Source organism: Anabrus simplex, chromosome 6 (assembly GCF_040414725.1).
Source record: "Anabrus simplex isolate iqAnaSimp1 chromosome 6, ASM4041472v1, whole genome shotgun sequence".
In the NCBI taxonomy this organism is placed as follows: domain Eukaryota; kingdom Metazoa; phylum Arthropoda; class Insecta; order Orthoptera; family Tettigoniidae; genus Anabrus; species Anabrus simplex.
The window spans coordinates 92,318,823-92,334,130 of NC_090270.1; the positions used below are offsets into that span (position 1 = coordinate 92,318,823).

At 36.2% G+C, this 15,308-nt stretch overlaps 1 protein-coding gene across 10 annotated transcripts in view; it reads right to left on the reverse strand.

Annotated features, from left to right (window-relative positions):
* Nucleotides 1-15,308, reverse strand: part of trol (terribly reduced optic lobes) — a 918,151-nt gene that overhangs the window by 337,001 nt on the left and 565,842 nt on the right. For all 10 annotated transcript variants that reach the window (XM_067149795.2, XM_067149796.2, XM_067149794.2 and 7 more), the window contains one exon: nucleotides 13,172-13,231. In XM_067149795.2, the coding sequence (XP_067005896.2) occupies nucleotides 13,172-13,231 (60 nt within the window). The remainder of the gene's footprint in view (nucleotides 1-13,171; nucleotides 13,232-15,308) is intronic.

Consider the following 15,308-nt stretch of genomic DNA (forward strand, 5'->3'; position numbering starts at 1 on the left):
TTTTGGTTCTGAAAAGTTAATAATCTTAAAACTAAAATTCCATTCTTTGGCCAACATTTGTTAAATTATTGCTTACTTCTAGATTAGAAAAAACAAAGCATTTTATTTTATTACTCTTTTTTCATGAGCTGCCCACTCACCTCATAGTTCAAAGTTTAAAGCATTATTATTGCCAAAACTTTCAGTCCCTAAACCTAAACTGAAAGTCCTTTAAAAAATATATATCTCATGCAATGAGTGATTAAGTAGTAAGCAATGTATGGAGTAATTAAGCATTATAAATGCCATTTATCTCTAATACATTGTGAACAAATCCACAATTCTGAAAAATTAATACAGCTTGTAATGAATTTTCAAATAACTATTAGAAATGAAAAAACAGTTCTCTTAAAAATATAACTTCTAAAAAAAATTTACATCTTTTGGCTGTATTAAAGAATCAGACACAAAAAATGTAATTTTAGCTATCACATAAGGTATATGATCATGTTTAGTTATTCATTATGTTATAATATTTCAAAAGCTTGACACAGATAAATCTTGATAGGGTAACAAAGGAATGCCAAGAAAAGAAATTTAGTACCTACCATATTTTTTACAATATCTAAATTTTCAGAAAATGTTAGTATAATTATCACATTTACATTTATGAAGTAATTTTTCTGGTTTGTTTCTTTTAATATTTCCCTAAGTAAATTCTGATATTTTTCTTTTGCTTTTTCAATCTCCAACTTGTTTTTATCTGGGTTTGCTTCGTAACCCTACTGTTGAGGCAGTAAGGAGAAAGGGAATCGTATATACTGTATGTAAACATTGGAATTATTTCTTCAGTAAGTGAATTAACACTCAAGTGATAAGTTAAAATTTGGCATATTATTAACCTTTTGTATAAATAATTTGTATAAATAATTTTGTATTTTACATCCACTTTTACTTCATTTCCTAATATTGTTTCAGAAGAAGCTCTTTGGTTTGCTTTTCCAAGTAAGTTTCTCTGAGCACAGTAATTCCTTAATTTTTCCTTCCCCTTCTGTCCAGAAAATACCCTCTACAGAAGGGTGTATTGTTAGCATACTATTATACAATTATATTTTCATTAATATTGTAAGAAATTTTTGACAAATTTGCTGTGGATCTCTCAATAATATAATTATATTCAATAGTGATTTAAAGTTAAAATGCACTATGAAGAGATTAAAACTTGACACTACAGCTCAACTGTTACTATGTTTCAATATACTAATTTTCCTCTCAAGAATAATCTCTTTTAATTTTTATAGCTCATCATAGAGATAATTTAAAAATATATTGATGGGAAGATGAGCAAGAGAGGGGCAAAAGAAGAGATGGATGGACTGTGGCAGAGGATATGAGGGAGAAAGGGCTACATGAGGGGGGCGCACTCGACAGGAAGATATGAAAGAGGAAAGTTAAAAACAGTGACCTCTAATTAAGAACAGGGAAAAGTTGAAGAGGAGGAAAGAGATTCTGCGTTTAAAAAAATGCAGTATACCATCAGTTTAAATATGGATTTCAAATAGAAATTCTTACACTTAATATTTATTTCCAATACAGTCTGAATTATAGTGGAAACATATCCTTCAATATGTTTTCATTTTGGATTAGAGTGGAACCTCGATTATCCATTCCCAGAAATGTTTTCCCAGTTTATTAGTTCAAATGACATGGACCCGCAAGCATCCTCATTAAATCATGTTTTAAAATACAGCATTATCCATTCCTTGAAGAACCGATTTTTCCGCATCAACCAATATTTCAGGCCCATTATTGCTAAATTCTTGATCAAGTGTTTTTGTTTTTCGATAAATAGTATTTCATGAAAGGACAGCTATTTCATACCTGTGGACTAAATTAATGTCCTGTCATTGCGGTAATTAGAGCAAGCAGGCACTGGAAAAGCAATCGGTGGTGATCTTACTTAAGGGACCATAATCGCATCGCATTTGCCTGGTGTTGTTTAGGGAAACTATGGAAATCATAAAGCAGAATGGATGCAACAATTAGAAGGAGACAGAGCGCATTCTGACAGCTCTACCTGAAGATGGAATAAGTTTTGTCAAATGTTCTGTACCAGGAACGCTGCTACGGAAGTGGAGTTCGAAGTATGTTTATTGAACTTCGCGCGAGGCGGAAGATATGCAGCCCGCCGAACTCAATGACGTACGCAGCGAGTCACGTAGCCGCCTCGAGTGAGCTCTACATGACCGTATATGGTCATGTCCCAGCCCATCTGCAAAAGTCTATTTTGCGTTAAAATATTGCTATTTTGACACTGCCACCGTGTACTTTAAGAGTTATAGGGGTAGATAATACCCATGTTCTAGATACTTCCCCACAACCTGGTATAAAAGGAGGACGACACGGACTACAAATTCAGTATATGTCACTCCACCGTCTCTGCAGCATGGGTGATGGGAGGAGCACTGTGAGTGCGGACTGAACTTATAGTTGGATAAGTCTTTGAAATTCGAGTGTTGGAACTTTGTTATTTTCTTCAAGTGCCGCGTTGGGACTTGTGCTCCAGTGACTATTGAAGGAACTTAAAATTCTCGTGAGTGTCGTGACTTCTGCAAGTACCACGTTTGAACTTGTACTTTCGTGGACCGATTTCAGGAACATAGAAATTCTCGAGTGTGTAAGTTGGACTTGTGTTCTACAACAAATCTGTGTCAACGTAAACTTTTGTGTGAATGGTATGAGTTTTTTTTCCAAGTACCACATTGAACTTATGTTTTATGACAAACTGTGGAACTTAGGGTATTTTTAAACATTGCGTTCGATTGTGAAAACATGAAATACTTTCCGAGTACTGCATCAGGAATTGTGTTTAGACTCGTGTCAACATAGTAGACTGTGACAACTCAGAGTACACATGCCATGTTCCGAGGGAACATAGAACTTTCCAGTGTTATAAGTTAACTCACAATTTATGGAGTTAGACTTTTCCCAAGTACCATTTTTCTTTAATGATTATTTACTTTGCTTATCGACGGAATAAGACATTTTCCGAGTGCTATTTCATTTACTGAGCTTATTGCAAATGTGCCATTGTGTTCCGAACCTTCATAAACTGTGCATTGAGAACTGTGGTGACTATAACTGGTAACCCTATAGAACATTCTAGTTTACCATGCCTGTGTTAGTAAGCTCACGCCATGAACTTGACATTTTACACATTAATTTGACCAATACAAGGTCAAATATTCAGTTCAATCATCCTGTTTTTCAAGTGACGATTTATGAACATTTTCGATTCAATAAAATGTTTTGAGTCAAGGATTTAGTAACACTTGCCATATTTCATTATACGAGTAGATGCCATAATTTAAAGGTCATATCTATTTAACAGTGCTACAAATAAGTGGAGTGCCGTACGTGGAACTTGTAGGTGAATCACGTCTCAAAGATCGAACCCCGGAACGTGTGCGTCTGGAGAATCGAGAACTCTTAATTCCAGAACTTTGAGAAATTCCAGAACTTCGAGAACTTCGCATTCAGGGAGGCGTGGTTCATACCCAGGCCGTATCCAGCACCATCCCAGGGTCCAGAGTTACCAGCCGGCCACGACACTCCAATTCTACTGTATGAAGGTGATATTAACTTGTCTTCAATGATCAATAAACTCAGATTATTAAAAAAAATCTCTAAGTTCTATGAACTATACCCCCCTCTGCACCAACTCCAATGTTTTTAAGCCACACCCTAAGATCTAGTCCATGCTCATCAAATTAGTGTCAAGCGCCTCAAAGATAAACATTTTTTCCTTGTACAGTTCTTACTTGTAAAAGCTCTACATTACCTCCAGGTTCATATATTTATTAATATAATTATTATTACTTTTTATTTTATGACCATGTCATTGAGTAGGCACTTCTCAGGGCACTAGTCACTGGGCTATCAGACAGGAATCGAACTTGCTCCTTCCTAACATGAGTGTAGTATTTTAATATGGTCTGATATCTTACTTCTTGAGAGTTTGCAATATGATTGGAAGCTTTCTCATGACTTGAAATATTCTTACCACTGTGGTTGGTCATGATTCACTTCTGAGTAAGTGGGACAAAGCCTTTACAAAATGTAGTTTTTCTGCACTTTGACTAATTTGATGTGTTACCTAAGATTAACTTTTCACAGTTGCTGCAGTTTTCAACGATGCACTCAATCTTTTGGCACCATCAGGCATTACAGTATATATGGTTGTGTTCTCAAGACATGCACCTTACATAATAAAGCCATGGAAGATCTTGAGATAGTCTATTTTACCATTTTGGCCCAAACATACGACTAGGATTTTTATATTTATATGTTAACATGTTCTTATACAAACTGCAGTTGTTTTATATGCACTGCCGAACATTTAAAAAGTTTGTATCATTTCCCACCTAGCTGCCTCTGTGGATCAGCGGTAGAGTGTCGGCCTCTGGATCCCAAGATAGCGGGTTCAAACCCGGCAGAGGTAGTCGGATTTTTGAAGGGCGGAAAAAAGTCCATCCGACACTTCATGTCGTACGACGTCGGCATGTAAAAGATCTCTGGTGACACATTTGGTGTTTTCCTGACAAAATTAATTAAATCTCAGCCACAGACGCCCAAGAGAGTTTTGGTTTACTCGGTCTGCCATCTAGTGGGCCTAGGCCTAGAGTAAAACGGAATGTCGAAATTGACGAGCAGACAGCCAGATGGCATCAAATTGAAATGTCTGCACACGGTAGCTGAGGCCATACGATTATTATTATTTCCCACCTGTATTCGCTTGTACAGCAAGTGTCTCAACACAATTTCCAGCTGAGCTCCAGGTCACAAATAAACCAAAATTTCTTGTGTTTTGAAGACTTTTTTCCAATTTGCTGGTGATAAATGATGGGTAGAATTGAATGTAATATAAAGCATTTGAGAGCTTTTGAGAATTGACACTTGCATTCAAAACCATATTCTCATGTAGAAAATAACCTTTAAAAATCAAGTAGACCTAATTTATATGGTACAAGACTTACAGAAATTTACTACATTTATACTGGTGACCAAATTATAAGCAAAGACAAGAAATAAAAGAAGGTATTTTTGCCATCATATTGAGTGCTTTTGTAATGGATGTGCTTGATTTTATTAGATTACTGGCTTGGCTGTTCTAAGTTGCTGGCCTGAAACCAGTTTTTACAGAATAGTGACTAAATTTCCCCAAGAAAAATTAATTTAAAGTATCAAAATTTTAAACTTGTGTAATTTATGCAGGTAGGAGCTTTTGTAGCTGGCCTAGAGGTAGCTTGCCTGCCTCCCATCTGGAGACCTTGGGTTCAATTCCCATCAGGTCAGGAATTTCTACCTGGATACGAGGTCTGGTTCAGGGTCCACTCAGCCTACGTGATTACAATTGTGGAGCTATCTGATGGCGAGATGGTCTAGGGAGTCAAGACACCCGAGAGGATTTGTTGCACTGACCATGCGTCCCCTCGAAATCTGCAGGCCTTCAGGCTGAGCAGTGGCCGATTGGTAGGCCGAGGCCTATCTAGGCTGTAGTCCATGGGATTGGGTTTGGTTTGGTTTAGTTTAGGAGCTTTTGTACGTTTATAATTATACATATTTCATTATTGTGGTGTTAAGACAAATTACTGATGGTTTTAATTTGTTCCTGGATTTTCTGCTTTCCTGTATTGTACTTCTTTTCTCGGGTCCCTCCAAAAATGGAGAATTAAGGTTCCACTGTATATATACGAAAACATTGCTCAAATTCTGTCATAATATTTCCCATGTTATTTAGATGCAGCTAAATGAAGTGAAGCAATCGTGCCTGAAACATGCCAATGCACATTCTGCCTGTTAACCAGCAGCAAACACAAGAACAACATGGACTTACCCTCAGCAACTGGAAGTTCCAGTGATTGAGCCAGAACAATAATACATGTGTTAGTCTCAAACACAAACATTTAAAACATTATTTAAGTAGCTTAGAGGTGTGCCACAGAGTTTAGATTGTTTAGCAAGAATTCCATGCAATTTATTATCAAATTACATATTTTTAATATCAAAGTAAATTTAAGATTTAGATATATGATCAATTCACAAGAGAATGTAGTCTGTATGATAAAGTCCTTATTTCATTGGTATTATTCTATTTTGTAACTTTAGTAAAGGTACAGTCAATCAGAGTTGGGCAAGATACATGGGAACTGGTATAGTGAGCCTGAAAGGACTTTATCCTAGCTATGGGCCAATGATATCTAATGGAATTTAAAACAAACTAATAGCCTGAAATTGAAGTTATTCAAACAAAACAACAATTATGCATGGTATGCAGAATAATACAAAACCTTTCACTTCCCTTTCTCCTGTGTTTATCTTGCTTCACTTCCTTGCATTTATCCATTCCTCCCTATAAGCTACTCTTCCCAAAAGTTGAGATCTATCAAGAATAACGCTGTCAGAATCAATGCCCACCCCACAGTCAAAGCTTGAAGACAAAAGTGTGCTCATCAGGAGCTGAGATGAAAAAAGATCGAGAAGAACTCTGTAGATGAGGAGAGGGGCCATCTATGAAGATTGCAGTGCAAGGTGATGGAGTTTTCCTGTCCTTTCGTATTTTCATTTTAGTATTGAGTTTCTTTTCTGTTTCTTCCCTACCCCCACAGACTTGTTGTAGCCATTTACAGAAAGTAACTTGACATTTCCTGTTTTTGCCCCATTAATACCACTACATCACTGTATACTAATTGAATAACATAGCCTAGTGCACAACCTGGCTATCACTGAACTTAAATACCGAGTTTCAAGAAATTCTTTTAGCTGTTTTCCCATGATATGGACACAAACAAACAAATATAATGAAAACAAAAAAACAGAAACAGACACAAAAATTGAACTGAACTGATTTTCAACATTTGTATACCTAATCCGAGATAAATATGAAGTATGAGGCAAAAATTTGAAGGGTACACACAAAATTATAATTTTATTTATATAGTAGATGTGTTCATATCCAAATTCCTATCTTCCTATGTGCACTTTCTTGTTCCTTTCCATTTCTTATAATAATAATAATAATAATAATAATAATAATAATAATAATAATAATAATAATAAAATTAACATAATTTGTAGACTGTACAATAGAGTACTTGGTATATGTTAAACATTATATTTCTGACTTTTGTGTGTTGCCAAATGCATTCTAATTAGAACTAATAAGTGAAGGGCACGTACTGGGGAATCTCGCATTTTGTATGCGTGTTAAATGAGCCAAGAGTAACACTGTGGCCAGAACAGTTCTTTCAGAAATTAACTTATGCGACCTACAGCAAACATTGAAGTTCACATATTTGAATGAGCGCACTTGGCTACGGAGGCACAGGGCGCATGCTGGGTTCATTCATTGAGGGACCGTGCCACTGATCTTATTCTGTATTCCGTTAATAATTGCATAGCACGTCGTAAAAGTGACGTAGCAGCATTAAGAGAAATAATTTAATTCCTGGATTCAATGAAGGTCAATAGAGGCAATAGAATAAGATTGTTATGGTGAAAATAAAGGTTAATCAGTATAACAAGGGACATTACACATGAAAGCAAGTTGCTAAAATTCTGCATTTTCTATAGATTTATATCCAGAAAAAAAATCCAAAATGAGCGCAACTTTACTGGACGGTGTATTTTGCTTGAATACGCCATTAAACCATTTGTTCACTTGTTTAGATCCTATTTTTTCTGGATTTACTGCAACCAACATGAATATTTTCATGTGAAAATATGTTCATTTGACTCTTTTAGAGTGATGCATAAAGGCATGCTGTAAAACCTGTGCATTGTTCTTCATGAGCAACTTGCACATTGTGATTTATTTGAATGGGTAAATTTTTTTTTTCTGACAGTTCTATTGCCCACAGTTTGTTGCAACACGTCCCACTGTTCTTCGCTTTTTTTTTTCCCCCCACAAATATAAAACTTTTCGCTTTTGACACCATTGACCTTTTGTTCCACTGACAAAAACCAAAGAGGGCCCTGCTTACCACTTCTCCATAATTAATACTGTCCCTGTTTTTAAAAACTTATGTCCTGAAATACAGCTACTTTTGACTTATACTCTTTAGCCCTGGCACAGAAGATTTGATTGCTGGCAGTTACTAGCACTAGTAGGCCTAGAGGAATTTAATCGTGTAATGAAAATGGTTCAATTAGGATCACTATCACTATTATTATCATCATCTTATATTGGCCGCCAGCCCCGTCGTGTAGGGGTAGCGTGCCTGCCTCTTACCTGGAGGCCCCATGTTCGATTCCTGGCCGGGTCAGGGATTTTACCTGGACCTGAGGGCTGGTTCGAGGTCCACTCAGTCTATGTGATTAGAATTGAAGAGCTAACTGACGGTGAGATAGCGGCCCTGGTCTAGAAAACCAAGAATAACGGCCGAGAGGATTCGTTGTGCTGACCACACGACATCTCATAATCTGCAGGGCTTTGGGCTGAGCAGTGGTCGCTTGGTAGGTCAAGGCCCTTCAAAGGCTGTAGTGCCATGGGGTTTGGTTTTCTTATATTGGCCGAATGTGGACCACATTAATTCACTTTCAGCTGCTTCTGGGCTTTGACCCTCACCCAGTACTCCATCATTCACTCTACAATCTCTTATTCTCTTCTGTCCATACTGACGAGATCCAACTTCTTTTTTTAGAAACTTTTGGTGTTCTTGATTCTTGTTTTGTAAGTTTCCTTGTTGCTAACTTCCATTCCTTGCATTCCCATTTCTTTCAGGTTCTTCTTCACTTCCTGATGCCAGTGCACCATAGTTTTCCTGGTCTCAAAAAAACTTACTACAATCTGATGTTGTTTGATTTGTCTTACAAAAGGATGGTTCATCATCTCTATGTATTTTGAATTCCATGAATTAATTATAAACAATGAAACTTCAGTTTTCCTGAAGGAACTAACTCTTTCTTCCTATGGTATGGAGATCTCCCACCTCCCCAAGCTTGGGGCCTGGGACGACCACCCCACATGCCCCATCTATGAGATGACCTTGCTTATATTGACCAGTTTAAGTGTTTATTCTTTGTGTATATTCCTGTCTTCCTTGTTGACCTCTTATCATTGATGAACATCATTTTATTAATATGGATAATTTGAAATATTAATAGCTCAGTCATCAACAGAAAGCTACAACTGTTGGAAATGGAAGGAATTTATGATATGAGAATGCAGTTTAAAAGAATGTATGGCACACCTCGTAGGCTACAATAAATTAAGGATGTTATCATATCTTATTTAAAATATTTTAGATTTAACATAAAAGTCATTTACAAATGTTTTTTAGGACATTTTTAAACATATGTAGTTACATGTATGGTATCAAAATACCTTTCCTAGTATAGTTTAAAGGAATTATAAAATAATACATAATACATATCAACATGACTATTAGGTTTGTTCATTTTAGAAATGAAATGTTTAATGGATGGAATATGATTAAATTACACATAATTATATTATTACATATCTAGAATATTATATGAACTGAATTTATTGTTGGAAGTTTACTTTTATCACTACTAAATTAAAAATTTGAAGGAGAAACTACTAACAGCAAATGAAGGTATTTTAGTAACTACTACTCATGCTACACTATTCTACAGAAACCTTTGAACAACTGCATAAAATAATAATATTTTATGGAAGTGGCATTACTATCTTTAGCAGTGATTACCAGTAATGAAAGAATATTGAAAAGAAAAAGGCATTCCCACAGACGCACCACAGAAAATTACCCTACTCCAATCTTCCTCTTTTCATTACTATTGTGTCATCTGGGTGTGTCATTTAGACACAGGCAATGTGACTTGAGACTGAAAAGGTCATCTCCATTTGAGACGACAACTTCTGTTTACAAATGTTACACACGTTTTAACCCATAGTATTGACGGTCTCATTACACTCCTCAGCACAGTGTCTTCATTTTAACAGTCAGCAGTTTTAATCGACAATTCAAGAACGATCTATTAGACGAGAGGACTTTATACCTCAATATGTTTTTTAATTCACTAATCATGATCATTGTCACTTCATTACGATTTTTAATTTGTTTGTGTATTATGTAATTACTGTTCTGCTACTGAAGATGGCCTCGAGATTAGGCTGAAACATGTTAAGACTTTGCTTCATCTAACAGATGAGTTGATTTGTATTGATAAGGAGGATTTTTAAATATTTTCTTTTGTAAAGTATAGAAACCTTGCTTTGCATGTAAATATTATTAGATATATTGCAAGTTTTGAGATTTTATTTTTTACAACTTCAGGACGGAAGTTATTTTTGTGTACATTGCATATATTATTTTAAGTAGTAATTTGTCTCTTTAATAAACAGTTAATCATGTTCAGCTCCATGGCTAAATGGTTAGCGTGCTGGCCTTTGGTCACAGAAGTCCCGGGTTCGATTCCCGGCAGGATCGGTAATTTTAACCTTAATTGGTTAATTTTGCTGACACAGGGGCTGGGTGTATATGTCGTCTTCATCATAATTTCATCCTCATCTTGACGCGCAAGTCGCCTATGGGTCAAATCAAAAGACCTGCATCTGGCAAGCCGAACTTGTCCTCTGACACTCCCGGCGCTAAAAGCCATATGCCATCTCTCTCTCACACACAGTTAATCATTTCATTTTTATATAATATAAGGTAGAACTTTCATTTTCATTTCAGTACTAAATTTCAGCCTTACGCCCCACAAAATTGTGAAAAATGTCCTATTTATTTTAATGTGAGAGAAAGTCTCATGCGCGACCACTCGCGGTTACATTTCGGCTAGCAACCACTCACGGGTTAAAAAAGAATTATCTTTTCCTTGATGATAGTTCAGCTAGACACACTCTCTCTCTCTCTATCTCTAGTTGTTTCACTCCTGACTGAATATCGTGATCCAAGGATTTTATTGCCCCTCTTCTGTTTAATCAAGAAAACAAATTTCAGAGAAAGTTTCTCTCACTTCTAAAGAAGATTTCTTAATGAAAGGGCAAGTGAACACCTTGCCTCATCAATAAGTATTTATTATTTTCCAGTCAAAAGCTTACAGATTTACAGTTAATGTATTTTGAAGTAAACAAAACATAACATGTGAGATTGTCTCTTCATAATACACATGCCCAGTATTTTGAAATGTCCAATGCACTCAGAGTGGCTTGTAGGAGATCATCCTCTTTGCAAGATGTTGGGTGCAGAGGGCACTGAAGCCTGTGGCTCGTTGTTTGTTCCTGTCCACATTTACACCTTGTATCACTTGTGCTGAACTCCCATTTCTTCAGGTTCCCTGGATTTTCCTTTCTTGATTGTAACCTATTCAGGGAATTCCATACAAGCCAGCTTCCATTATGTCCATGGCAACTGCTCAGCTGCTGATATCCAGCCGTGGAGGTAAGGGGTCTTCTTCCACACCTCTAGCCTTGCCTTCTCTGGTGAGATGGTAAGCACCTCAGACGTACTCAGGAAGCTCTTCCGGGATCTCAGCTCTTTCCTTGGAGGACTATGTCCATGCAGCGGGTGGGCGCTGTTCTGTTCTGTTTTAAGCCTATCCCCATTGATAACCACTTCTCCACGCACACAGGGTGGCGCTATTCCACCCAAGTAATAGAACTAATCTGTCGGAGTAGGCTATAAGCAAACTGTAATCAATGTGCAGGTTTCATTGAAGAACATATCATCCCCACTATGGCAAACTAGCGAAAATGACGAACTAGGGAACCTGTAGTTCTAAACTTGGAGTCTAGATTTTATTATTTATATAATGTCCACCCTCTGACAAAGTCTCACATCTGCAACTCTTTCTGTATGGCTAACATTATTGGTTAATCATTAAATATAAAAACTGATTTGACACAAGTAATCACAACTTCTTTCAGCTCTCCTAATTTTTTGACAATTTGCACATTCATTAGTTTCCCAGAGGAGGGAATATATCTAACTGTTTGACATGAGATAAACTGTACCAGACTCTGAAAGCATACTCAGCAGCAGAAAAACACAGTGCCATTGCATAAGAGTAGATTGTTTGAGGATGAGACCCTCATTGTGATCCTGCCATTTGTGAATAAGGTTGTTTTGCATACGGATTTTCATCTTATTATTCTTACAATGGGTTTTGAATGTAAGAACTCTATTACGGGTTACTCCCAGATATTTTGGAGTGTGACAGTGCAAGTCAGTTTGACACCTGACCATTCTATACATAACTCATGAATATCTTCCCTGTTCCTTAGATAGAAGGCACATACAGTGAAACCTCATTAGTATGTTCCTCATTAACACATTTTCCAGCTTAGCACATCGTAAATTTGATGTCCTGATGCCTATTGTATTAAATCCGTATAAAAAATGTTTCAGAAGAGCTATCACTCTGATCTCTTGCCAGATCTTTAGTATTTGACCCTTGCTCATGCAGTTACTGAAAAGCTGCAAGATCCATTTTCTTGTTGATGGATCAAAATTCTTAATTTTCTCCATTCAGATGTCAACTAAACAGGCTGCTTTGCCAATTTTGCTCTCCTTGATAGCCTTGTTTAGTTCTGTTAAATTGAATGGGATAGTGATAATACAATATCACTCCTCTTCTCCTGGAAATTTTGATAAACTTGAGGTACCTTAACTTTGGGACTGAGTTCCCCATTCATTAGCAGCTCATGAGCTACCTGGTCTGCAGTGATGTTTGAATGTGCAGTGGATCTGTCTGGGTCATTACTGAGATGCCTCAGTGGTCTCGATGTTTTCTGGCTGTTTCTGGTTCAAGTTCTTCTACAGTTTTAATTCAAGAAATCCCTTTGTGACGTCAGCAATGTGACATGTTTCTTACCAGCCACCAATGGTGTATCGCCCACTGGATCTCTTTCAAAAAAATAATAGTTGGAAGATAAACTTGCTCAAAGTGGTAAATGCCTCAAATTTCTCAATTTCTTCATTAATACTGAATTAACTAAGAGAAAATTCTCAATTTAATTAGGTTCATTTGTTCAAAGTGTTAAATTAATATGTCCATCTTCAAGCCAGTTACCGGTACTTCTTTCAGAAAATTTTCTGTTAGTGAATGTGATTTAAAGAATCTACTAGAAGAAACAAGTTTACTAGAACAAGATAAACCACAAGAATTCATGAAGCCAAATATATATTGAATATAAACTTACCTTCTTTGATTATCTGGTCATCTGGATATGTTCGCAAATTTAGACCATCCTTGTTGGGATCTGAAAAAATTAATGTATTTATGAAAATCTAGTTTTCAGTTGGTACAATAACTTAAGAATATTAGTACAAGGTTCACAACCCCCATATCAACATTCTGCATCGGAATACAGCAACATAACTTCCATAACATACACGTGCTAAGAAAGGAGAAGAAGAAGAAGAAGAAGAAGAAGAAGAAGATATAGTTTTCATTTTTCGAAACAGAGAGATACTTAAACCAAGAATTTAGATATTTTACACAGCCCAAACCACAAATCACAGAACATTTTTGAAAAATGTATGGATCTATATTTGTAAAATGCATGTTCATTTCCAGTGAATACCTCAAACTCTTCCTTTATTCCAGATACCTAAGTTTTAAATATGTTGAGACAACATTCTGTAATGTCAGTGTTGTAATTTAATTCATAATATTTCTTAAATACTGAAAACAAATAGAACAAACCCATCTTTTTATGTTAAATTATAATTAATATTATTATCTTCCTTCTAATAGATAATATGGGATGAAAAATCATAATCATTTTCTATTTATCAAGTCAATATGATGGTTTATATTCTTCCCTCTTTGTGAAATGTAAGAAAAGGTTTCTAAACCTTAATACAAGGCAATGATGAACACTACTCAATTTCAAACAACAAAATCTACAAATTCTACTTTAATAAAACAAATATTGTATATTAGTAGAGACATTAGAGAATCATTGATGATGTTTTTTAGCACTCCTCTAATTCCATTTACATCACTTGTTACTGGATACTTGCTACCAAAGATATTAGTTCTTATACATGTCAACTTAGTTCAGTTGTGTCAAACTACAGTACAAAATAATTATCTTACAGTTTAGTTTTAATATATTACCAGAACTGCAGAATCAGTAATGAATATGGATCACAGTAAATTAGTCAATATATTACATGGAAGTTATTTTATATGTGATTAAGTCTGCAGCAAATCACACTTTCAACAGTAGTTTCTTCATATACCATACAAGTAAAATATAATCCAAGCAGGCACCATAGTTAGTATTGTGATTCTTTCTTGTTCAAAGCAAAGTGATTCTGGTGAAGGCTTTCACTGCTGGCATCAACTGACAAGTGATAGTTTCTGTTGGAATATTAGGCTTTATTGACCCTGTTAATATGTCTATGTTTAACCAACTGTGCAGTAGCCTTTGTCAAGATGAAAGGACACAGGTGAGACGAAGGCTCATACTGGTTTTAGAGTGTCACAACCTCAATACTGTCTTTACAACCACAAGGTTTATATCAAGACCTCCAAACCCAGCATTAACACTATGGTGAAGGGATATGGACATAACTGTCACCTCATCCAAGCAGACAAATCTGCAGTGGCAAAAAACGTCCTCTAATCACAAAATAACATTTGAGGAACCCCCAGTTCTGCCTATCAGCCATCAGTATCATGAAAATAATGAAACATGAGTTTCAACAAGAAACAAGAGGGCAATGGATTAGCAGTGTTTGACATGTGCTCACCATGAATAGTACAACCTGGAGTCATACTGCACAAGTTTTATTAACACCAATCTGAGAGAGAAACAAGCCAATGCTAAGTGCCACCACCTGTACTTCCCTCAGGTGTAAACGCAAGATCTCTCATTCTCTGTGTGTCTTTTCACCTTGGCAAGGGTTACTGTACAATAGTTGAAAGGTCAACATATTACAATGTCAGTGTAGCCTGATATCCCAAAAGAAGACCATCAATTAATTGTCCAAGTAATTCTATTTGACTTTGTGTTAATTTTATAATTTTAGTTCTCTAAAAGCATGTTGTTAAAGTAAAATACTCCCAGGAACCAGCTAGCCGGTTACTGCTATTATGGGCTCACAGAACTTACAACAATCTAATTCATCACTGGTGTCCCGTGGGCAATCGACTTTTCTGTTGCAGCGCATAGTACTTGGAATACAGGGTCCGTTCTCACAACGGAACTCATACACGCTGCATGCTTTTCCTGGCTCTCCAGGGCAACACAACACAGGTCACACACAAGACAACACAAAACAAAAACAAGATCTGCCTAGTATTTGTCTACTGTCTTTTAGCAAGAC